The following is a 25,796-nucleotide window of genomic DNA, read 5'->3' as shown; positions in this document are numbered from 1 at the left end:
CTTACCAGGTTTGAGAATGTTAGAATGCCGTTGTCCTGAGTCAAGAGGTTGGAACGAAACACGCCACCACTGAGGGACAAGAGAACCCCAGGGAGGGGCTGGTCATCTTCAGCTTTAATCTGGGGGTGAGAAAGTAACATCCCAGCAAAGTTAACTCATATAACCATGAAGATATTATTTCACAAATCAAGAGGTAACTCTTAGTGGATTTTTTTCTTTAGTTGTTATTCGTGGGGGGCTGCGAGGGCCGGCACAGGGGGAAGCCTAGTCTTCATCCCCAGGACTAACTAATGTTAACAGTATGGTGTATAGCCTTCCAGAACTCTTTCTGTGTCCACAAAAATTTGATAAACATTGCATATATTTTTGGCAAGCTGGCAAGTTTATTGCGGGGAAGGGTGGTGGAGGAAGTGAAACAAAAATGGCAATGCTACACATTACAGTTCTACAGCTTGCTTCCTTCCCTCGGTTTATCCTGGCTCTCCTTTCCTGTCAGTCCACAGACGTCTGCCTTACTGTTTCTTAACAGCTACATAACATTCTAAAGCAGGGTCAGCAAACCACGGCCTGAGAGCCAGCCACCTATTTCTGTGGTAGACAAGGAGAGGCAATCTAAATGTCCCTGGAAATATACATCTTTGTTCACTTGTGTTTTTCTCTATTTCTGAATATTATTATTTAATCCGTGGGAGTAGAATTGTTGGATATGTGCACTTTAAATTCAGAAAGATACTACCCAATTGCATTGAAAAGTGGCTGTAACCATTTAGAGTCCCATAAACTACCTATGCGTAGGAAAACACACCTTCACCAAAACATAGATATTGTTTTAACTGCTGTAAATTTAACCCACAAAGCAGTATTTCGATGGTAACTTCCTTTGTATTTCCTCATAACTAAAGAGGTTGAACATTTCTTCTACATTTATTAGTCATTTACTTCTTTGAATTGCCTTTTCATATCCTTTGTTCATTTTTTTCCTATTGGGTTGTCATTTTCTTATTGATTTACAGCTCTTTGAAAACAGGGAATATTATTTACAGTATAAATACTTCTTCCCAGCTTGGATGTCTTTTAATTTGGTTTAAAATGTATTTTTATGGGACATAATCTGTCATTCTTTTCCTTTGGCCTCTCTGTTGTAAATACTCAGCATGCTTCTTTTCAAAAAGGACTGGGGGAAGAAAGAAAGACATCAAACATCACTATAGGAACATTCTGTGTCCTTCAACACAAAACAAAGTTAAGGATGAAAGTTGAAAACACTTCCCCAAAGGTAGATAAACATCCTACAGTCAACAGATCTGCAAATTGTAGTGAGTGAAAGAAGCCAGATGGAGAAGAGTACGTCCTGTCTGACTGCATTTACATAAAGTGCTGAAAAACGCAAACTAATTTATAGTGACAGAAAGCAGATCAGTGGTTGCCTGGGGATGGTGGGTGGGAAGGTGCAGGGGAGGGACGACAAAGAGATACAGAGAAACTTTGGGGAGTGATGGACATGTTCACTGTTTTGATCATGGTGATGTTTTCACAGGTATATTCCTAGGTCAAAACTTACCAACTGTACACTGTAAATATATGCAGTTTACTGTATGTCAATTAGACCTCAAGAAAACTGCTTTAATTAGATAGCAACCTTAGAGGGCAGTGGGTTTATGTTAATGGGGGAGGAACAATTCAGAAAAGGAGGGTGAGAATGGTTGCCAACTCAAAGAATGTAATCAATGTCACTGAATTATACATGTAGAAACTTGAATTGGTGTATGTTTTGCTGTGTATATTCTCAACAACAACAGCAACAACAAAATAAATAAAATTTAAAAAAGAAAGAAAGCAGCTTTTATAAAAATGCAGTGTTACCTCAAAGCTTACGCCTGCTAAGGCATAAGCCTTAAAGTCTCCTATGGTTCCTTCCACAGCAGTCAAAACATAGCCCTCCTTCTGTGAGTCCACAGTATATTCCAGATCACTGTGCAGGGGTCCAACACTGAATGAAAGAAAGCGAAACGCTACAGATGGCTTTGTTTCAAATCTTGGAAGAAGTGTCATCTACCGCAAGGCAATCTGGGCTCCTCAATTTCTTTAGAAGAGCATCAAAAGGCAACTGATCCAAATACTTCTTAATCACAGGCTTACCTATAGGCACCCTTGTCATCGGTAAAGACTGTGATCAGGGGTGAGCTTGCCCCCTTTTCACGAATGACAATCTCAACTCCTTCCAACTCGGGGTGGATCTGACCTTCTAAAAACAAGCCTGCCTTCCCATGGATCTCGATCAGCTTCCCTGGACAGTTCTCTAAAAGGGGAAGAAATAGAAGAGGAATGGGACTTAGTTGCAGAGGGAGAGAAGCTTTCTGGTTGGGCCTAAAACTGAGATATCTGAAGCTAGCTCCAAATGAGTTTATTGAATATACCAGAAACTTCAATCATTGAAAGTAGCCCAAGCCTCTCTCCATCCCTCAAAGGCCTTGCTCAATTGCCAAGGAATTTAGCAGGAAAATCTAACAAAGACTGGGTTTACACTACTCCTATCCCTTGGTCCTCACAAGGCCACCAATAAGGAGATCTCCATTTTCAGCCAAGAAGAAGCTACATTGCTCAACCCCCAGGGGACCCAGTACAGAGAATTGCCCCACAGAGCCCACCCACTAGAAAGCTATGCTCTTCAATACATCTACTTCCGAACCCTAACCACATCAACACACAGGGTTTAATGAACCTAAACTCTCAGCAGCCAAAAGGCAAATACTCCATAAGCCAGCACTTCTAATTATCCATTCCCAAAACACTTCCATCACCCCTGTCAAAAAAATATAAAGATTGTAAACAATTCAAACATTTTCATCATTGACAGCTGGCTTTACACCTACCTTCTTGTGTCAACCTGATAATGTCAAAGAAAACCAAGTCCTTTTCTAAAAAAGATCACCTCAATTCTAAGAGCAAACATTACTTTTATTGATTTAGACCCTTCATTCATTCATCCATCAAGCAGTAACATCTATATGCTAAAGAGGGTGTAAGGTGGCTTACAAAGATGACTTCACTCTACTAACACAAAATAAAAATATTTTAAGGGCAGGTAAAGGAACAATTGCAGAAATGTGTCATTTGCTCACTGAGTTGATACTTACCTCCATTGACGACAGCTTCCATTGAAGGCGGATAAAAGAGAAGTTCTTTAGACGAGGGTGTAACAGTGATTTTCTCTCCAGACCTAAAATAATTAAGATGCTTCAATTTGGCGAATTCTGTCCCATCACTAGACAAAAAACATCAAAACAGAGGACATGGTAGAGAAAAGCACAAGAGAGCTTACCGTGCCCAGTAAGAGAAATCATATGAGAAGGGGCCTTGTAATTCATCTACCATCTCCTGCACGGGAGGTTTTGTCATCCCTTCTCCATCTTCTTCTTTGCCACTCTTCTCCCTCTCCTGCCTGCGGCTCTCAATCTCAGCCAGCTGCTGCTCCCTCCGGAGCTCCTGCACAGACTTCAGAGGGCCTAAGACTAAGGCGGGCTCGCTGTCAATGGAAGACCTGGAGCAAAGGAAGGGGTGGCCCAGAAGGATGTGGTCATTTATCCCTGTCGCAAGTGGGACTCTGACATTTCTACAGGTAGGGCCACATAAGTAAAAAAACAGGATACCTTAAAATGATATCAAAGCGGTACAGTCTTCTGTTTTGAATAAACTTATGGTTTAAATTTAAAAAAAGGAACTTCTTAGTGATTATAATAGTATCTTATAGATGTGAGCTGGAATAAAAGACCACTTGAGTTTATGCTGACTTGATAAAAACTTGTCAGTTTCCACACAGGACGTGGCGTTCTCTCCATGGGCACCACCTTCTCTTCATTTGTTCATTTAGTAAATACTTAGCAAGAACATACTATGGCCCAGGCACTACTCTAGGCACTGAGGACACTGCAGTAAACAAAACAAACAACATTCCCTAGTTCCATAGAAACCACATGCTAGTGGGAAGAGGCAGATTATAAACATATAATAAACATTAAAAATAATAAATAATGTCAGATGATAAGTACAATGAAGAAAAATAAAGCAAGGTGAGAGGATAAAGTGCTGGAGGCGAGATGTCGCTATTTTATACCAGGGGGTCAGCCCAGGTCTCTCTGATGAGGTGACACTCACGCAAAGACCCACAGGAAGGAAGGGAGAATGGGAGCCACATGGCTATCTGGGTGAAGAGTGTCCCCGGCAAGAGGACAGCAAGTACAAGTCCTTGGAGAAGAAGCTGGCAAGCTCAAGAACACCAAGGAGACCCATGTAGCCTGAAGCAGAGTGACCCATGGAAGTCAGAGCAGTCAGAGAGAGGCCCAAGAGATACTAAGTGTCAGATGGGGGTTTTGCAGACCTTGAATTTCATTCTGTCCTGAGTGGGATGAAAAGCCACTGGAATTTTAAGTAGAGGAATGATACAATCTCTCCTATAAAAGCATTGCTCTGGCTACCATATGGAGAACACACTGTTGTGAGGCCATGGCCCAAACAGGGAGGCCAGTTAGGAAGGTGTTGCAATGATCCAGGCAACAGAAGTGTTAAGAAGCCACTGGGTTATGGATATATTTTGATGACAAAGCCAAAGATTTGTTGATGGACTGATTGGATATGGGGTGCAAGATAAAGGAAAGTTTGGGAATAACTAGAAAGACGAAGCTGCCATTTCTTAAACAGGGACTATTACAGAGTAGGTTTGCAGAGGGCAATGGCCAAAAGTGTGATTTCGAGCATGTTAAGTACAAAATAGAGGAGCCCCATTCTGGATCCAACTGGCTGTGTCCAGCTGGAGCATGCATTTCTTACAGGCCCTAGTGCAAGTAAACACACCAAAAGACCCTGTGAAGTTACAAAAATAAATTTAGTAAAGACCAAAAGCGAGGCAATATGGAGTCACTATAGGTAAGAATATGGATTTCTAGTCATACCAGGAATTCATATTTTCCAAGTAGGAAACTAGTAAAAGGCATTGCTCCATCACTGGCACAGTACCTGGCCCACAAAGACACTCAACAGATCCTGCTCCCCAGAAACTTAACTTTCTATCTCAGTGAACAGTACTCCCACCAATCCAGTTTCTTCAGCCAAAAACCTAGGGCTATTCCTGACACTTCCTCCTCCTTGACGTGACATCTTATCAATTCAGTCCTCTCAAAACTCTCTGATCCATCCACTTCTCTTCATCTCCACTGCCCCCAGTCTAGCTAAAGCCCCGTCATCTCTCACACTGACTCCTGCAAGAGCCTACCTCCCTCTGCCTCAATCAACTTCCACTCTTGGGCCTTTTCTAACTATTCCCCACTCAGCAGCCAAAAGTCATCCTTCTACTTAGAACACATCGATAGTGTTCCATGGCTCCTGGGACAAAGACTAAGGCCCTTAGCATGGCCTGGCCTCTACTAGCCTACTTCTCCATCATACCTCCTTCCCCCCACAAGGTCAGACTCATAGCATTTATCACAGTTGTACTATTACAGTTCTGTGTGACTCTTTGACTACTGTCTACCTCCCCCATGAGACTGTAAGTTCCAGAAGGAGAGAGGCTGTGTAGCCTAGGCCCAGTACCTGAACACTGAAGAATATTTTCCTCATGGGTAGCTGGATGAACAGATGTTTGGAGAGAAAGATGGGAACAAATCGTTGAAAAAAGCCACTGCCGTCAAGTCAATTCTGACCCACAGCAACCCTACAGAACTGCCCCACAATTTCCAAGTCTGTAATCCTTTCAAAGATTATGTTGCTGCAACCCTTCCTTTCATTTCTAGAGAAAATTAGGGTGTCTGATCAACACGACACCATGCATGTGCCCCTCACTACACTGCAAAAATTCCACTCAAAAATGGCATTCACATGAACCTGACCCTCACTGAGGGACTGCCTTTCAAATACTTTCACTCTCATGACCCTTCTTATATCAGGTGCCATTTCTATTTCCCATGCCTTAAAAAAACGGTCTAAAGAAAAGTAGGCAATTTTCCCGAATTTGCTAAAACACTTGAAATACAATAAACAAACCCAGAATGCTTTTTTTTCCCTCTCCTTAGCAAAGACAGGAAGTGTAAAGAGTTCAGACAGAAATTTAAGACATTGAAACCAGCTGTCAGAAGGCTCTATCTCATCCACAGTTAATTCCTGAATCATAAAAGGATCAAGGTTATTGCGAATTTCTGGCTGTGTCATAGAAATCCAAGAAGGGGAAGGCCTTTTGTACACACACCTAGAGATAGGAAATCAAAAATAATTTTCAGAGAGTCTATCAGAGAACACCCCAGGCCTTGTCCACCAGCCTCCCACGCCCAGCCCACCACAGAACACGAGTCTTACTTGATAGTCACGGTGACATCCATCATCTTGTCAGTGGTGATAGTTCCAAGGACATGATGGCGAATGGCTGTCAACGTCAAGATACTGGGTGAAGACCTACAATCAAAGCAGTGGAAAGACTAACACTGGCAACACTCCCTCAGCATTCTCCAAGGATCACAAACACACCCTTTGTGGGCGACCCTCTTGACCCTGAAACACACTACATGAAAGGGCTCTTACTCAGGGTTAAAATAACTCCCGAAATACACACAAATATTTGAAAGAGGAAACTGAATCTATACTCAAAAACCTTATATTTCCAATTCCCAGAGAGGCTCACAAACGTTTGTAAAAATATAAAAATGGTAGACTTGCGCTTGTGAAATTCCCGTCAGTGAGGGCTGGAAGATTTAACAAAGATTACATTTAAGCCACTTCAAGAACACAGCCTTTTATCCTTGGTTTGCAGAATTCTTGGGAAAGAGATACTATCTCCGTTTCCTCATTTATCCAAGTGTCTTAAAATCCTTATCTAGAAATTCTTTCTAATGCCTATCTTTACTTCTTCTAGAAAAAACAGAAAAATTCCTTGTGTTCTGAGAAAAAAATAATGAAGAGATGTGTACTTGTTCTCCTCCACATCCTGTACACAAACGCCACCAAGTATTTAATAAACAAGCCATGCTTACGTGTCATAGGTGTAGAAAGCTTGTTCAAACCGGTGGCAGGAGCGAGGGGTCACTTTGTACACGCCTACAGACAGGAAATCAAAAGTAATTTTCAGAGACTGGTGTCTATCACACCAAGCAATTCCAACATTTGAAATCCAAAGGCAGCTTCTCTATTTGAAGACTCACACCATATTGCGGATCTGCTGTACGGGGCTCGGAAATGCCACGCAGGCATCTTTCCACTGCCGACAACAGCCTCTTACCAATGATCCAATCTGTTTTACAGCCTGCTCACATGCGCAGGTTTTCATTTTCCATAACTTAACAACTCACAGTCTGCATAGACCAAGCTTACAGATTCATGCGCAGGAAGGAACAGAAAGTGCATTTCTACTGCAAATCAGACTGAGAACAATTTTCTACTTAAAAGATTCTGTTAAAGAGCGAAAAGATAACCATAGCCTAAGCCTTTCCTATAAATATTCCTAAGAAGGGACAGGGAGTAAAGAAGCCCCATAAGATTATGAAACGAGCATAGAAAACTACTTTTATGCCAGGAGTCTATGTAGGGGAACACTCAGATTAGAGACATATTTCATCATTTGCCAGAGGAATGCAGTCAATTTCAGGGAGAAGCAAAGTGTAGCAATTTATCCCCCCAATTGATCATTAACCAGTATTTTCACCAGACTTTCTACAAAAACCTGAAATTAGTTCAAACCACCCCTGCTATTTTCATCACAATGAGTAAGCCCCAGTGCCGTTACCGCTAGAAAAAATGATTAGGCTTCTTCATTCATTCAACAAATACTGACAGAGCACCTGCTGTCGTTGCTGTTAGGCGCCATCGAGTTGGTTCCAACTCATAGTGACCCAGTAAGACAGAGAAGAACTATGCCACAGGGTTTCCAAGGAGTGACCGCTGGATTCGAACTGCCGACCTTTGGTTAGCAGCCATAGCTCTTAACCACTGAGCCAGGGCTCGAGCACCTACTACAGGCCAAGTATTATGCTAGGTGATGGTACACAGTAGGGAACCAACCAGATATGACCCCTGCCTTCATGAAGCTTACCATCTACGGAGGGAGACATTCAACAGATACATGGATACCAACTTTGACGAGTACAGAAAGGGAAAAGAACTGAGAGCCATGAGGAGACGGAAACAAGACTGGAGGGCCACCTTGCCCTGGGGAAGTAAAATGGGAACCCAGCACTGAAGGCACAGTAAGAGGGCAGAAGCTAGGTGAAGAGTGGGGTGTGAGGGGCAGAGAACAGCGGTGGCATCATAGACTTGTTAGCTGCCTCCCCAAAAGCTGTCCTCCCTCCCTTGATAACACTCTGCTTATGTTTATGGTGGCAATGTGCTCAGCCTCAGGCAATTATCCAGCTGTCCCAGCCTCTCTTGCGGCTAGAAGTGATCATATGACATGGTTTTGGCCAAGAAGACAGCAGAAATTTACTGAAGAAAAGGGCATGAGAAAACTCTGTCCCTCCCTGCCCCTCGTCTTCCTGCCTCAAACATAACAAGGTTTCTGAGACAACGGTAGCCATCTTACAAAAAAACCCATAGGGCAAAGAATACAATTGAAAGGCCAGAAGATTTACAAAGACACTAACCCTACCATGTCTCAGGTACTGAGCCCATGCCAGTAGCCACAGACCTCCAGACTTCCTTATGGAGCCAAATAAACCCCACTCGTTGATGCCATTGTTGTTCAGGTTTTGTGACTTGCAGAAGGCATCTAGCTAATACACTGGTGAAAAAGCCCTGGCTTTGGGGGTGGGGGGTGACTGGGACACTGACAGAGGGGCTAGAGAGGAGAGGGAGGCAGGATAAGATGCTAGGGTGTCAGGCAGGGGCTATAGGATCTCAAGGTCAGGTTAAGGATTTTGTATTTTATCTTGAGAACCAAGAGAAGCCACACTGAATTATTCATTAGGGAAATACAAAATAAAACCACAATGAGATACCACTTCACACACACCAGGATGGCCATGATCAAAAGGACAGACAATAACAAGTGTTGGCGAGGATATGGAAAAACGGGAACCCTCGTGCATTGCTAGTGAGAATGTAAAATGGTACCACCTCTTTGGAAAACAATTCGGCAGTTTCTTAAAAAAGTTAAACATAAATTTACCATATGACTCAATAATTCTATTCCGAAGTATCTACCAAAGAAAAACGTATGTCCACACAGACCTCTACACGAATGTTCACAACAGCACTATTCATAATAAAAACTGGATGTCCATTAACTGATGAATGGATAAATAAAATGTGGCATATCCATACAATGCAATATTATATGGCATAAAAAGAATGAGGTACTGATACATGCCACAACACAGATGAACCCTGAAATCATTGTGGTAAGAGAAAGAAGCCAGACACAAAAGACCACATATTGTATGATTCCATTTATACGAAATGTCCAGAAAAGGCAAATCTTTAGAGATATAAATTAGTGGCTGCCTAGGGCTGGAAACAGGGATTAACTGTAAATAGGCTAGAGTGATAAAAATGTTCTAAAACTGGATTATGGTGATGGCTGCACAACTTGGTAAATTTACTAAAAATCATCATGTTGTACATTTAAAATGGATACACTTTATGCTACATAAATTAAAGCTCAATAAAATTGCTGAGAGAGAGAAAGAAGCCACTGAAAGATTTTAAGGAAGGTGGAAGATGATCCAATTTTTATTTTAAAAAGATGACTCAGAGGAGAGAGGTCACAGCCAATGGTACGATATCTTTAAGGTGAAAGGCCCAGTGGCTTCTATCCTACTCGAACCTAAGAGATCAGGAGCACTTTCCAATCCCCAGGTCTTACTCTCTGAGTAAGAACATTGCTTCCTCCAGGGGAAGGAGGTAGAAAATCAAGAGTACCCTGAACACAACCAGAAATTGACAGGTTGATGCAAATAGAACCAACATAGAAAAAAAAGTGCCTTGAAAACTATCCTCGGGTGCCTTTCAGTTTTTCTAACTAGTAGCACATCAATCCTTTCAAACTTACCAGGCTTGGACAGGCAGAATCGGTTGACTCCTTTGGAGAGGTTATAAATCCCCACATTCTCAGGTCCATTTCCATCCTGATAAAATTCCTAAGGGATCAAAGACAATATGATGACTTACTAGGGGAGATGGAGACACCGAGATGATTAATAATATTTCTGTTCCCGGACCAGTCATCCGTTTTGCCCATTAATCATTTGAGCACTTGGGTGCCACAGCAAAATTAAAAACCTTCAAAAACTCCCAACAAAAACGTGATCCTTTTCACTCAGTCCACTACTATTTATTGAGCACCTGCTAGGTGACAGACACAAGGCTGGGCCTTGGGAGAGACCAACACAGCTCCTGCTCTCAGGGGGCTTCCATTCTAATCAGGGAAGACAGAAAAACTAGGGGTCAGCAAACAAATGAATAGTTTTCAGGTAGTTGGTAAGAGAGCTATGCAGAGAATAACATAGTAAAACAGGATAAAGAGGGGTCGCCAGGGAGGCTACTGGAGCTTGCTGGTCTCAGGGCAGGCCTCTCCTGAGTAGGTGACCTTGGGGCTGCAGCCTGAATGATGTGGAGAAGACGCAGCATGCCAGGCAGAGGGAAGAGCGTGTGCAAAGGCCCAGAGAAAAGAGCAGCTGGGTGCATTCGAGGAACCGGAGAAGGCCGGTGCGGCCAGGGCAGAATGAGGGAGGCGCAGAGTGATAGGGTGTAAGGCTGGAGTTACGTGAGGGCCTTGTAGGCCATGGTTAGGGAATATGGATCTTATTCTAAGGTAAACAGAAATCCACTGGAGGGTTTAAAGGAAAGGAATGGCCTCCTAACTCTATCACTTATTCTCCAGCGGATATTAATTAACCCATCTCCTGTAAGAAGATTCTTGGCTGGATGTTAATGAGCCCATCCCCAGTAACACAGCTGTGTGTTGAACATCTGGAGTCCAACAGTTAGAACCCTACACACGCATCAGCAACACCGACTTTCAGTTCCTCCAGTGTCTAACACAAGCCGTCACTTAACTGCCATTTGAATGTTTTTCCACCGGGGCCTGAAAATGACATTTGCCACTGCTTGATGTCAAAAATTATATAACACTCATGTATGGACCTACATAGGTGTTCCCTTCCTAAAACCCACGTGCTATGCTGCCTGTCAGGCTACAGAGACTACAGTCATCAAGGGAATCGGATCCTGGTTAGCAGCTCTTTTCTCTGCACTGGAATAAATACAGGGAAGAAAGTTACCCAGCTGCAACTCCTAATAAATAATAGCAGTTATAAAGCACCCACTATAGGCCAAGGGCAGGAGAAAAATGTGACAATCTGCTTCCATAAAGATTTCAGCCTTGGAAACCCTGCAGGGCAATTCTACTCTGTCCTATAGGGTCACTGTAAGTCGGAATCGATTTAACAGCAATGGGTTTTGGTACGCCAAGGAACTTTCAAACCTAAGAGACTTACTTAAACCTTACTACAAGCCTGAGAAGTGGGTATTACAATTCCAATTTTAAATGAGAAAACTGAGGCTCAGAAACATTAAATGAACTTCCCCAAGTTTCCAAAACCAGTGTACTTTGCCCTATACCAACGGCTGCCCCAAATCACCCTTCAAAGTTAGCATTTAATGTGGGACCAGGACCAGTAACTCTCTGAAATAAAGTTGTAATTTCACTAAGGGATTTTAAATGCTTCTAGATTATGCCTTCCATAATTGGTGGGCAAATCAAGAAGCAGAACAGGAAATATGATTTGACTGTGGTTATAATACTGTTGGTATGCTAATCCACCTTGCTTTCTACAAGACTACTGTTCTTCCAAATGAGAGCATCTTCACAAGCCGCACATACCAGAGTGATTGCATGAGAAAGGGAGCATCTCAGCATATAGCCCGTCTGCCTAAACTCAATCGCTGACACGTCCTCTTCCAGAACTTCCACCTCCAGACTCTTGTTCTTCCAGCACCAATCCTCATGCATGATGCTTACTGGAAAAGCACGCAACACAGAGACACCTGAGCAGAGAGCAAACCACCTCCCCTCCACACCAGCAGAAAAAACAACAATGAATTAACTAATTAAAAAAGAGAGAAAGAGCTAGCATTGTTAAGAACAAGTAACTGCTAAAAAAAACCTGAAACCAATGGTCATTAAAATCACCAAGAAAGAAATTCGGTTGGACCTAAAAGACCAGGCTGCAAACAAGATATTTAAGGACCACAAACTTTTTTTGTAAAGGGCCAGAGAGAAAACACTTTAGGCTTTGAGGGCCACATGGTCCTGATCATTCAACTCTGCCACTGTAGCCTGCAAGTAGTCAGTCATAGACAATGTATAAACAAAAGGCCATGGCTGTGTTCTAATAAAACTTTACTTATAAAAACAGGCAGTCAGCCCTCAAGCCACAGTTTGCCACCCCCTGATATAACAGAAAATATAATTTCTTAAAATAAGCAGTCTATAAGTTATTCACTGCCAGCAGCTCCACAATGATCTTTGAAAAAGCAAAAATACTGGCAACAGATGGTTTCTTAAGAAGGATGGAGAAAAGGGAATAAACATTTGCCAGCACGTACTACCTATCAGGCCCTATGCAAGGGTTTTATAAACTCTATTCATTTAGTCTTACATGCTGCATAAAAGTTCTCTTATTCCTATATACAGATGAGAAAACTGAGTCTCAGAGGAACAAGTAACTTGCCAACATCACAGGGCTGCTAAGTGGTAGAACACATCAGTGGAATTCTCTCACCCTCTCGTCTGGCATTTAAAGTAAAATGGCATGAACCAGGGCAAGTGGGCTGTTCTGATAAGGTAGCAGTTGGTTCACAGTGTCTCAACTCCTGCATTATTGCCCAGCGCTACAGGTGAAGGGGCAAAAGAGTTGAACAAGCAATTGTGACACAATTTGCAAGTTGGGTTTTAGAGAGCCAGGAAGCGGGAGGGCCATGAGCTGCTGCGTTCAGTTCTCACTTTTGTATTTTCCGGGGAGTACGCTGTCAAACATGAAAGTCATCGAGTTGACCTTGCCAGAGAGCTGGAGGCTCCGCTTCTCGCCCTGGCGGCTCAGGGACTGCAGGGTCACCAGCAGATCACCGCAGGTATCTGCAGAGAAAAGACGCAAGGGGGAGCTGCAGAGCTGAGGCCCAGCCAAGGGTCTCATCTGACTGCCCTCACAGACCATAGCGCATGTTCAAATCCTCAACCAGTGTGCAAACTGCTATCATTTAGCTCTGGAAAAGCAGAGCCAGGAGGCTTTCTTTAAACCTAATATGCATCTACTCAACTCTAAGAAGTCTCCCTCCATGCAAGTCATCAGTACCAGACAGTGAAGGCCACCGTGGTGAAGGAGGGACCATCATTCACACATACCCCATGTGAGCCAGAGGAGAAGAGAGGAAAGGGAGAGCAACACTTATGCAGCACCTACTAAGCGAAACACAAAAGGAGACAGAGAAAGAAACAATCGTGGAGCACCAGCAGGAGTCAGAAGAAAAGACAGAAAAGGTGATGAAACATTTATTGAATACCTACTGCATACCAAGCACAGGACTAGGGCCTTTATAATGATAATAATAGCAACAAAGACTTACATGGTTTTTGCTATGTTCCAGGTACTGTTCTAAAGGCTACACATGAACTAACTCATTTAATCTCCATAACAACCCTATAAGGCAGGTACTATTATTAGTACTTACCTCAGGTACTAAGAAGTAACTTAGCCCAGGTCACACAAGCTAAGATTCAAGTCCATGCAGTCTGGTTCCAGAGTCTATGCTCTTAACCACTGTGCCCAATGCCTCTTGATATTATCACATTTAAGCTTCATTAAAACCCTCTGAGAGGAATAGTATTCCAAATTCACAAAAGAAAAACTGAGGCTGGGCAAGTACAATGCGTAAGGTTTCACAGCAGGAAAGTGACAGTTGGGATTGAAACCTGGGCCTAATCCTGTCTCGCTTTGAGAGTCAACCAGAGGGCAAGCCAAAGTAGAAATAGTCCAGGAGAAATGTTTCCCGTCATCACTGTAGCAATTGTTCAGGAAGAACTACATGCAATCCAGACCCTCAAAAACCACTCCCCAGGAATAGTTTCTGCATTCGCCTTTAACGCTACCCAAGGAGGAAAGGTCACCAAAACCCCACCCTACACGTCTATTTCTTTGAAATGATCTGTTCTTGCCTTCAGTTGACATCTTACCCAAACAAGAGACTTTCCCAGAAACGGATGCCAAAAACTGCACAAAACCCACATCCATCACAGGCCTGTCAGTTACCGTGAGAGGAAACATCTGGGGTTTCAGAGTCAGCCCCGCTCGTGTCTCCACCTCAGGAACAATCACCTGCAGAAACACAAAGAACAACATTAGAGTCTGCACCGGGGTTGCTGCTCCCCGGTCTGCAGAGCACTACAATGTTCATCTGGGCCCAAGGCTAAATATATTCTGAAGGACACAGGTTCATTTCTATGCCTACTTTTACATTATAATCACAATACATCAACAAATAGCCTCGAGGAAGAAAACACATTTCTAATCAAACGTAAAAAATAGTAGACTTCAATATCCTATGGGTGCATACAAGAGCATATCTGGCATAATTCTCCAAAGGCACACAAAGCTGTCACTGACCACCAGTATAGTGACTGAAAACACATACGAAATCCCAGTTCCTCTTCCTGGTTTTAAGCCACACGTAATATAAGCTATGACCTTGCCAACACCATGTGATTGACTTCTTCACAGAATTAAGACATTTTTTTCTTCCTTTTCTTCTGTGTGCCTTTCCCAGGGTAAGAAGAAGGGTTTAGAAAGGGAGCAACAGACACATATTTTATCCCTAGTAAAGAAAAGAGTAAGGAGCCCTGGTGGCATAGTGGTTAAGCGTCTGGTTGCTAACCAAAAGGTCGTTGGTTCGAACCCACCAGCCACTGCACAGGAGAAAAATGTGAGTCTGATTCCATAAAGATTACAGCCTTGGAAACCCTATGGGGCAGTTCTACTCTGTCCTATAGGGTCATGATGAATTAGACTCAACTCAATGGCAACAGGTTTAAAGAAAAGATTACATACAGAATTGTCCTTTCTTGCAAAAGTGCCTCATCATGCTTCCAAAAGGGCTTCCAAAGGCTTGTCAACGTAGCCAACTTTAATATCTAATGTCTAATATTTAACATCTAATAAAGGTACCTGCCAAGTCACACACCTCACTTTTTGGTAGGAGGGAGAGAACCCTGTTCTCCCCACTGTGTCCCCACAGAGAAAAGGATCCCACTCTGGCTTATAGTGGAAGGCAGTATTAGGGTGAACCTCCTCAGCTCTCTCCCTGCCCCTTACTTGCTCTTCCACAGAGGAGGAGGAGAAGCAGCTAATTTCATGGATGGGAGTCGGCGATCCACTGGGAGACCTGGTGTTTCCCAGAGGGCAGGGCCACTGCACTGAAAAGGCAAAGTGGCCCGACCTCTGGTTCTAGCTTGCCTCTTGCCCTCTTAGCCCCATCTGTGTTCAGGCATTCACCCTTAGGGGTAGACCTCAGGCCAGGGTCTCCCTGCTCTTCTGCATGCCTGGATGGATAAAGCCAATTGTGTGCCCAGCTGTCTTCAATTCAGGGTGAGGGAGGAAATGGGTAGCTCCATTTTGGCCTTGGGTCCCAGAACCCATGGACTATGAAAGTTATTGAGCTGCCATTGATAGTTTATTTTGATCTCCTTCTGGATTCATGAATACTCTACAGCAGCAAGAAGGAGGTGCGATTGGCAGCCTGATACTAAACCCAAAACCCACTGCCATCGAGTCCATTCCAACTCATAGCAACCCTATAGGACATAGGAGAACTGCCCCATAGGGTTTCCAGGGCTGTAACCTTTACGGAAGCAGACTGCCACATCTTTCTCCCATGGAGCAGCTGGTAGGTTCAAACCAATGACCTTTCGGTTAACAGCCGAGCACTTAACCACTGTGCTACCAGGACTCCTTAGCCTGGTACTAAGCCCTAATAAACATCATGACTAGAAAAACAAGAGGCCTGTCACATCATTTTTGAACTGGTGGCCTGTCTGCTCTATTAACTATGGCATGCAGGAATGGAAAGACTTCAAAAGAAGAAGCTGTCAGTGAAATGCCCCTTCTCTAACCCCATAATAGCTAATAATAGTCCTTTAGAAAGCATTGCTTTTCTCAAATATCAAATATAACAAAACTCTCATCATACCTGGACGTTGTAGGTCCCCGGTTTTGCTTTAAAACAAAATGATCCATGAGCATCCGTCTCCACGGTGACCAAAGATTTGTCCTTGTCTTGAGATGACAGGACAACTCTGTATTTACTCATCTGCTTGACTGTGTCGGGGAAGCGCTTGATTGATATCTGACCACAGACACTGAACCTGTCCGAAAGAAGGCCATTCAGCCCAGCGTTAAGAACTCAGTCATATAAGAAAAGGCTCTTATCAACCAAAAATACACATCCCTCTTCCCGCCCTCATTCCGGAAACTAGTTTAATCCTAATGAAGAGAAAGAAATGCAGCCCAAATGACTCTGGCTTTCAGAAGCAACCTTCAAAAGGAAGATTGGGCCTCCTTCTGCATAGGAAAGAGGCAGGGCAGGGCAGGGGCCCAAGGCTGTGCTGCTTGTGTCCTGGGGGACATCTGGGAATCCCCCATTGCAGAACCAATTTTCAGAAAATCTGTAGATAATAAAAATGTTTCAGGTAATTGGATCATTGCCAGTAGAGCTGCCTGGGACTCAGAAGGTGGGCTAGTCCTTAAATATAAGGGCTGTAAACTGCCTAAGAAATTGTGGCATTACCCAGCCCTTAAAACATGGCAGCATTATAAAAAACGCCTTCCTCACTTTTGATTATATATAATGCAGAGAAAAAAGCAACCAGAGAGATTTGAGCAGAAAAGGTAATTAAGTTAAAAAATGCAAAGCTAAAATTGAACTCCTTAGGAGCTAGGCGCTACAAAAGCAACTTATAATTGAAAAGCCCTATTAAGGGAATGACTCAAATTTGAGACCAAATGAGCAATGTGTGAGGAACTACAAAGCACACCTCAGAAGCACATGAAAGCCCATCCACTCAGTGATAAAGATCAACAAAGAGTAACATTCTCACAGTGATGCTTTTCGTTTTTTATTAGTTGATCTCTAACGGAAATACTGGACCACAGCTGGAGGCAGGGCAGGATTACCCAATAAGCAAAGTAAGCACAGGCTTTCTTGTGCTTACTTCCTAATCTATAGTGAACAATTTCACATGGGTTTCAGATGTGGTGGTGAGAACCATGTGAAATTGTTCACTACAGATTAGGAAGTAAGCATAAGTAAGCCCATGCTTACCTTGCTCACTGGGTAATCCGTCCTTGTCAGGGACTGTAAATTTGTAAAGAGGCTTTGATTCTGTAGGAAAGTGCTGTGGGGTTAGAAGAGAGACAGATGCCAGTCATACCTACAAGCAGAATCTTTGACGTGGTGGAAAAAAACGTGGAAGTGTTCAATACAGATGATCTGGTAAGCAAGGTAAGCCTTGTGCTTACCTTGTCTGTTAGATAATCTGCCCCTGGCTGGAGGACACCATTGTTTCTTCAACTGGCTAAAAGTTAATCTTAAAGAATCATTTTAAATAAAAATCAGCTGTTATTTTTTACCAAAAGATAATAAAGAATGCTGGATTCTGACAATTACGGGGCATACTAAATATTGGAACCCCATTGTGCCTCCAGTAAAAACGATGGAAGAAACAACAAAGTAGTGGAATATTTTGTATATGAAACCTAGGAATAATTAATAGTAAGCACAGTCATTTCTTTAGAGTAAAGTTAACTAGCCTAGCCACAGAGCTCACAATCTAGAGCAGGGGTTGGCAAACTACAGCCCACGGGCCAAACTGGGCCCACTACCTGTTTCTGTATGGACCGCAAGGTAAGAAAATAGTTTTTACATTTTTAAATGGTTAAAAGGAAAAATTCAAAGGAAGAATAATATTTCCGGACACATAAAAAATGTCATGGAATTCAAATTTCAATGTTGATCAAGTTTTACTGGAACATGGCCACACCCCTTCATTTATGTATTATCTATGAAGGCTTTCATGCTACTATGGCAGAGTTGAGGTGTTACCACAGAGACCATATGGCCCTTAAAGACTAAAATATTTACTCTTTGGCCCTTTGCAGAAAAAGTTGCCAACCCTTGATCTAGATTAAAGGTAGGTGTTTTGGTTCTAACGTCCCCATAGTGTGTACTCTGGAATAAAAGGACAGGAAGGGGAGAAACGTTGATGAAATTATTCTGCCAGAACCTTCATAGTCTCTTGATCTGTGAACATGTCAGGGGGACATCACCTTACTTTTTCCCAGTTGAACCTGTCTGCATTCCTAAATTTTAAGTATTTTAACCATAAGACCTATTTTAGCTCATATCCTCAACTGGAGACAAGTGTCTATTTTTTATATACAGTTACCCCAAACCTCAAGTGTATACTGGATTAGTTTGGAAAAATAGCAGGAGAGAGTTCTGCTGTATAGAAGCCCTCAAAAATTGATACGTGTCAATAAATTCTTTCATCAGGGCTTAATACACTTATGGATAGAAATTGATCATTTTGGTGTACAGTGAGGTAGCTATATTCTCATAATCACTTGGTCAGGTGTCAAAAAGTTTGCTTTTAAAATAAATTGAAAAATATTTGAAATTAAAAAAAGAAAAAGTAAGAAATATCAATGAGTTAAAAGGCAAAGATGCTATGCTGGCCCGAAAGGAAAATGGTGAAGTTTTCTAAAGATGCTCAACAAATGTTACTTTCTCTCTTCGATCGGAATAATCCATAAATATATCACCAAGGCCTGTTGATTCTCTCTACCAAATCTATCTACTTCTTACTTCCTCCCCTGCCAGCATCCCGGTCCCAGCCACCACCATATCTGTCATGGATTGAATTATGTTCCCCAAAAAATGCATGTGTATCAATTGGCTGGGCCATGATTCCCAGTGTTGGGCGATTTTCCTATATGTTGTAAATCCTGCCTCTATGATGTTAATCAGGGAGGATAGGCGGCAGTTGTGTTAGTGAGGCAGGACTCAATCTACAAGATTGGATTGTGTCTTGAGGCAATCTCTTTTGAGATATAAAAGAGAGAAGCGAGCAGAGAGACAGGGAGACCTCATACAACCAAGAAAGCAGTGTTGGCAGCAAAGCACACCCTTTGGATCCAGGGTTCCTGCACGGAGAAGCTCCTAATCTGGGAGAAGACTGATGAGAAGGTTGACAGAGAGAGAAAGCCTTCCTCTGGAGCTGATGCTCTGAATTTGGACTTCTAGCCTACTAGACTGTGAGAAAATAAATTTCTCTTTGTTAAAGCCATCCACTTGTAGTATTTCTGTTATAACAGCACTAGATAACTAAGACAGTATCTTTTCCCAGACAACAACCACAGCCTTCCATCTGGTTCCTCTACTCACACTCTGGCCTTCCTCCAATCCATTCTCCACACAGCAGTCAGGAAAAAAAAAAAAAACTTCTGAAAATGGCATGATCCACATCACTCCCTGGCTGAAAACTCTTAGACAGTTTTCCGCTGCATTTAGGGGGGATATCCTATCTCCTCAGCATGTTCCAACGTCAGACCTCTCCAACCTCACCAACCATCTCCAGCCATGCTGGCTGTCTTAAAAGCCTCTGTCTCCCCTGTAGGCCTCTGAACATGCAGCACCCTCTGCCTGGAAAGTTCTTTATTTAGCTCGCTTTCAGTCCTTCCTAAGGTCTCAGCAGCCCAGAGAGGCCTTCCATAGCTCCCAATCTAAATTAGGTCTTCTCACAGCACCCCGGTCTCTTCCCTGCACAAAACTCAGCATTATTTAAAATAAACATATTTCTTTGATTTCCACCTCCCCACTAAAGGCAAAGCTTCACAAATGTGTTAGTCTGGTACACTGTTATAAACCCAGCATTTATCACAGTGCCTGCCCCAGAAGAAAACTAAACCCATTGCCGTCAAGTCAATTCCGAATCATAGCAACTACAGGGTGGACAGAGTAGAACTGCCCCACAGGGTTTCCAAGGAGCTACCGGTGGATTCGAACTGCTGACCTCTGCTTAGCAGCAGAGCTCTTTACCACTGCGCCACCAAGGCTCCCTGCCCCAGAGGAGTGGCTTCCTCAGTGACCAAGCCAGTGGGCTATGTTTTTAGGGCTCAGCTCATGAAGTCCCCTGGCGTATCAGACCCTGTCAGGCATTACCTCATGCTTAAAGTTTACTTCCCTAGTTCCTGTGACTCCACATACCCTTGGTTCACCTAAGGCTACCCCTTAAATGATAGCATTCCATTTTTAGCTTACTCTTCTTCTAATTCTACCTGCTCTTACATACTCAGGGTTCTGGCTACCACCTGTGGTCAAATCTTCAGGATTTACAGTCTATCTACCCAAGCATCTATTGGAGAGCTCCACCTGGTGGTCCTACAGACACCTCAGGCCCCAAATGTCCAAAACTGAACCCTCGGCCCCTAACGGGCTCCTCTTCTTACCCACAGCCGGTGTCAACAACACCCATCCTGCCTCTCAAGCTGGGAACCCAGAAACGACCTTGACTTCTCCCTTTCTCTCACCTCCCCAAATCAAATCCTGTTGATTTTAACTCCTAAATATGACTCCAATCTGTCCTTGCCTCCGCTACAGGACAAGCGCTCATCAACTGTTTTCGGGCCTCCTGTGCCCTACTCTTGTCCCCTTCAAGGCCATCATCCACCATGCCACTAGAATGCCCAACTCAGAACAAACATCTAACCATGTTACCTCAATGCTCAAAACTGTGAACTGGCCGTTGGACCCATGGGCAGGAAAAAGCTCCTCTCAGATCTGCGCTTTCTAGCCTTCCCAGCCTCGTCACTCTCCTTTTCCTGCCCAGCACTTTCCACTCCGGCAACATCAGGCTTTAGGTCGACCGCACGTCTTTGCTAATGCTGTCCTCCTGCCAAGTGGACCCTCCACCTGTCCTTTTCAGTTGCTATTTAGTGAGTGTGATGGGTTGAACTGTGTCCCCCAGAAAGATATGTTCAAGCCTTAACCCCTGGTACTTGTAAATGTGACCTTATTTGGAATATGGTTTTTGCAGATGTTAAGCAGTTAACATGAGTCATACAGGAGTAGAGTGAGACCTAATCTAACATGACCGGAAGGGCAAGGAGAAAGGACACACAGCGGGAAGATGGCCATGTGAAGATGGAGGAAGAGACCGGAGTCATGCTGCCATAAGGCAAGGACACCTGAGGTTAACAAAAGCTGGAAGAGGTAAGGAAGGATCCTTCCCTAGAGATTTCGGAGACTGCACAGCCCAGCTGACACCTTAAGTTCAGACTTCCAGCCTCCAAACTCTGAGAGAATAAATTTCTGCTACTTTAAGCCTCCCATTTTATGGTAATTTCTTACGGCAGGCCTCTAAAACCAAGACAGTGAACACCTACTGCTGTCTAAAAGAAAGACAGCAGCACACCATTCTGTACTTTACAAGGCAGGTGAGAGAAAGTTCCGAGATCTGACCCCAAGGCCTGTGTCTCTGCACAACACAAACCTGCTTCACATGCTACAACTATACGAACTCAACCACAGGACGTCCTTTCACACACTTACAGTGGGTAATTACAAAGCAGGAAGAACGAGGACAATAACCCGAAACATCTTAAAACATTCTCAATCAACTATCTTCAGAGGTCCTCAAGATTTAGCCAAGAAAGCTCCCAAAGATGGGAAGCCAGACATGAAAGATCTTCTTCTAACTTAACAAACCCATTTTAACTTTGAAGCAAGAGAACTTTCTTATAAGCATCCAACACGTAACTACCTTTATTTTATAAGATTTAGCAATAATCTTCCTAAAGAAGGCAGCCTGAATTTCCCGATAGGAGTCTAAGACAGGATGTTAATCCTTGGCAGAAACACATATTCAGATTGACTGAAGGTAAATTTGCTCTCCACTGTCTGCCAACATAAGCACTGGATTTCCAAATCCAAACACAACAGCCTTACCCTGTTGCGATGATGTCAGCCAGCTGAGGTGTGTTGGGAGCAATTTTGATTGTAATTGTTTCAAAGTAGAGGTGCTCTTTCTGAGCATGGATGGTGTATGTCCCCGTTGTTATGTTCTCCAGGCGGAACGAGCCATCCGCTTTTGTTTTGACTGGAATACAGAAACAAAAAATGAGTCAAAAAAAATTGCATATCCCTACATATACACAAGAAAACTTGAGGCAAAAAGGTGACATGTTTTCATACAGTCATTAGGATTTTATTTCCTTTTCACTTCTCTCTGTGATCAAGAGAGAGCAATGGCAGAGTCCCAGGAGCCACGTGTCTGCCCACCTTTGATTTGGTTGTTCAGAGTGACGACTGCCTCCGGGACACCTTCTCCCTCAGGTCCATTCAAGACCCTGCCGGTGACGGAGAACCCCATGACGTGGAACACAGGCTGGAAAGTGAAGGAGAGAAGAAGGTCCTTGTTTGCTCGATCCACAAAATCCCTCCCACAACACTTGTGCCATTGCTCACCATGGCCTCCCATGCTGGCCTTCTCCCAGTCCCAGACACCAGCCTGGCTCTCTCTCTAAACTCACCCACACGAGCTGCCCACCCAGAGCACCTCCCCTCGCCGCAGAGGCTGGACAATTCCTACTCATCCTTCAGGTCTCTGCAGAAATGTCCCTGTCCCAGGAAAGCCTCCTCTGAGGCCCAGATGGCACCCCATCCCACATCACCTGCTCTGTTAGCACAGTTTACCTCTCCTGCATAACAGTTCTCACAAGAACAGTTTGAATATTTGTGGGATAATTTGATGTCTATCTGCCTACTAGACTGGAAGTTAGTGAGATCAGGGGCCATGTCTGCCTACTTTGTTGTAGTCCCAGTGCATTGGCATTTCTGAAATGATGGAAGAAAAAAGACCTATAGACTTACTTCTGAGTCAGTGATATCGGACTTGTGAAAACTTCCCTAGCCTTGCTCCCTTCCTGGTTCCTCCTCTCCGGTCTCCCAAGCTTAAATCCCAGGATCAACACAGGCACCCCTCCTGCACCTGCAACATCCACCAGTCCCATGGATTCCAGCCCTGCAAGGCCTCACTGCCCTTCTCCTCCATCCTTTCTCACCACAACCTGAATTCAAGGCCTCACTGCCTCCACCTAGACCACCTTACTCAACCCTCGGCCGCTTACACTTGACACCTGACTCTCTGCACTTAACAGACAGCTCTGGACTGGCAGTTGGCGTGTGCCGGTGCCCTACGCCTGTGAGTACTGTCTCTGCTTTCTCTGCAGTCAGCCTGACTTCTGGCTCTGCAAGTACACCACAGACACCCCTCGTGTGGGCTTTCACACCAGCTGCTCACTCAGCCAGGCTCATTCTGCTCCCACATCTAGAGAAGTCTGGGAGGAGGCCAACTCCTTCTCATCACTCATGTCTCAGCTCAAACTGTCACCACCTCCAAGAAGCCTTCCCTGACTATCCCACCTCAAGTAGCCCCTCTCCCCTGCCCCAACCAGTCACTGTCTACCACACTAACCTATTTTATGATTTTCACCAAACTTAACAATATCTGAAATGTCCCTGCTCGATTTCTTATTTTATAGTTTGTCTCCCTCCCTCTAGAACATAAGCTCCATGAAGATAGGAACCTTTTCTGTCTTAATCACCTGGTACACAGTAAGCACTCAATGAATGACTCTTGAACGAATGAATGAATGCAACTGCATTTAAGATAGAGCTTTAAAAAAATAAAATGAATTCCTTCTAATTCAGGAAGCCCTTCTTGATCCTTCCAAAAAGATACGGCCCATCTAATCCATTCATCCACTTATTAATTCATATATTCACTCAACAAAGATTTTTATGAGGCAACTACTATGTGCCTGGCACTAAATCATGTTAGGAATATGGTACAGAACAGGACTCTAACAGTTCCTGACCTCAAATCGCTTAGAGGCCCACCCTCTCCCTGAAATTCCCACTCGGCTCTCTCTTTAAAAACAGGGATTTGGCCTTGATGAAGGAATGTCTTCCCACTCACTCACTGCCATCCTTCTCTCCCCTGACTTTGTCTGCTCACCTTTCGAATCCTCCCTCCAGCACACAGCAGAACAGTCAAATGCTTTACTGAATCTTAAAAAGCAGAGTCAGCACCCCACTGTGCATGGGACCAAAAAGCTAGCTCCCACCAGTTTAAGCCACTTTCACACAGTACTTTCAAATTTAGCATTAAAAGAAAACGATTAAAATATAATTTTTTCAATAACTCTAACACTGGGTGGTCCATTCGTGAAAGAATTTTATTTTCTTTTGGGATTTGCTCTATCTAGCAAATTTTCCACAGCAACAGTTTTGTACTTCTGTAATTAAAGAAGACATACACATTATAAAAAAGCATTTAACATCTATTTGAGGGTCTAGGAGGCTTATTAGGCACATATTCCCCAGTCCATTCCTAGCGCCGCAGTCCAAGCTCTGTCAGCTCTCACCTGGCTAACTGGTCTCTTGCTTCTCTCCTGCTCCCTGCAAACTCTTCTCAACCCAGCAGCCAGAGGAACACATTTGCGACGTGAGTCAGATCACACAGCTCCTCTGCTCAGGACACTCCAGTGGTGCCAATTCTCACTCAGAGTAACAAGCAAAGTGGCCACCAGGACCTGTACATCTGGCCCCATCACCTCTCTAATCTCTTCTCTCCCTTACCCCCTCTCTGACCCCGCTCCAGCCATCCTGGCCTCCTTGGAGTTCCCAAACACTCCAGGCACACTCTTGCCTCAGGGCCTTTGCACTTGCCATTCCCTCTGTCTTAAACGCTCTTTCCATAGGCGTAAGCACCTCCACAGTGAGGGCTTCCCTGGAACATCCTACATAAGGAAGACTGCAGCTCCTGCCTCTACGCGAAAATTACGTAATCGCCTTTCCTGCCTTATTTTTCTAGAGAACACGTATCACCTTCTAACAAGCTTGACGGGGTCGCCGTGCGTCAGAACCAACTTGACAGAAACTAACAATAACAATTTGCTTTAGAACTCACCTCCCTGTAACTCACTACAACAAGAGCTCCACAAGGACAGGAATTTTTGCTTTCTTTGGTCACTGCTGTACACCCAGCCCTAGAACAGCACCTGACAGGTACATCATAGGCATTCAGTAAGTAGATTTTGCTGAATAACATAGGCTATAACCAGGGGCCCAATTTTCCCAAAATGAAAAAGCTATGTGAGAGAAATGAGAGATCTAGTGAATCCAAGGCTAAACTACGTTACAGTACAAGATTTTATTTTTTCCAACAATCCTAAATAAAATATTGTTTTTTGTTTTTTTTAATATGTTTGCAACACCATTGCCCACAGATGGGGACTTGAACACCTCTCCCTCCAGAAGACAGGGAGGTCTTACCTCAATTTTCAGGCTGTCATGTTCCACTCTGAAGTCAAGTCTGGAAGGAGCAACATCAAAAGTAATCCTCTCCCCTCTATAGAACGGAACCTGGAAGGAAGCATTGGTTAATTACTGACAGCCAAGAGCGCGACTCCACCATCAATATTAACAATCGATCTAACAGCCCACAAATGACTAGGGGTTCAAGGCAAGCCAAGAGAAATTATTAATCATAGCTGCTGCCAATTTTAAAGGAGGAAGCCCTGCACTTTCTGCAGTTATTACTGAGGGGTCAGTCTCATCATAACCCACTGCCTGCCGTCGAGTTGATTCTGACTCACAAAGACCCCATAGGACAGGTGAGAACTGCTCCACAAGGTTTCTCAGGCTGTAAT

The 25,796-nt window shown here is 43.7% G+C and overlaps 1 protein-coding gene across 1 annotated transcript in view; it reads right to left on the bottom strand.

Annotated features, from left to right (window-relative positions):
- LOC101343073 (nodal modulator 1) overlaps window positions 1–25,796 on the bottom strand; it is a 62,832-nt gene that overhangs the window by 15,938 nt on the left and 21,098 nt on the right. The window contains exons 9-23 of the mRNA XM_004373289.2: window positions 25,420–25,509; window positions 22,363–22,468; window positions 22,030–22,180; window positions 16,216–16,390; window positions 14,207–14,348; window positions 12,980–13,111; window positions 11,858–11,994; window positions 10,025–10,112; window positions 7,017–7,080; window positions 6,346–6,441; window positions 3,323–3,541; window positions 3,138–3,220; window positions 2,140–2,299; window positions 1,864–1,990; window positions 6–119 (exon numbers count right to left, since the gene is read on the bottom strand). Of these exons, the coding sequence (XP_004373346.1) occupies window positions 6–119; window positions 1,864–1,990; window positions 2,140–2,299; window positions 3,138–3,220; window positions 3,323–3,541; window positions 6,346–6,441; window positions 7,017–7,080; window positions 10,025–10,112; window positions 11,858–11,994; window positions 12,980–13,111; window positions 14,207–14,348; window positions 16,216–16,390; window positions 22,030–22,180; window positions 22,363–22,468; window positions 25,420–25,509 (1,884 nt within the window). The remainder of the gene's footprint in view (window positions 1–5; window positions 120–1,863; window positions 1,991–2,139; window positions 2,300–3,137; window positions 3,221–3,322; window positions 3,542–6,345; window positions 6,442–7,016; window positions 7,081–10,024; window positions 10,113–11,857; window positions 11,995–12,979; window positions 13,112–14,206; window positions 14,349–16,215; window positions 16,391–22,029; window positions 22,181–22,362; window positions 22,469–25,419; window positions 25,510–25,796) is intronic.

This window comes from Trichechus manatus, unplaced genomic scaffold (assembly GCF_000243295.1).
Source record: "Trichechus manatus latirostris isolate Lorelei unplaced genomic scaffold, TriManLat1.0 scaffold00024, whole genome shotgun sequence".
NCBI lineage: Eukaryota > Metazoa > Chordata > Mammalia > Sirenia > Trichechidae > Trichechus > Trichechus manatus.
This window is presented reverse-complemented; position numbering and strand designations above follow the sequence as displayed.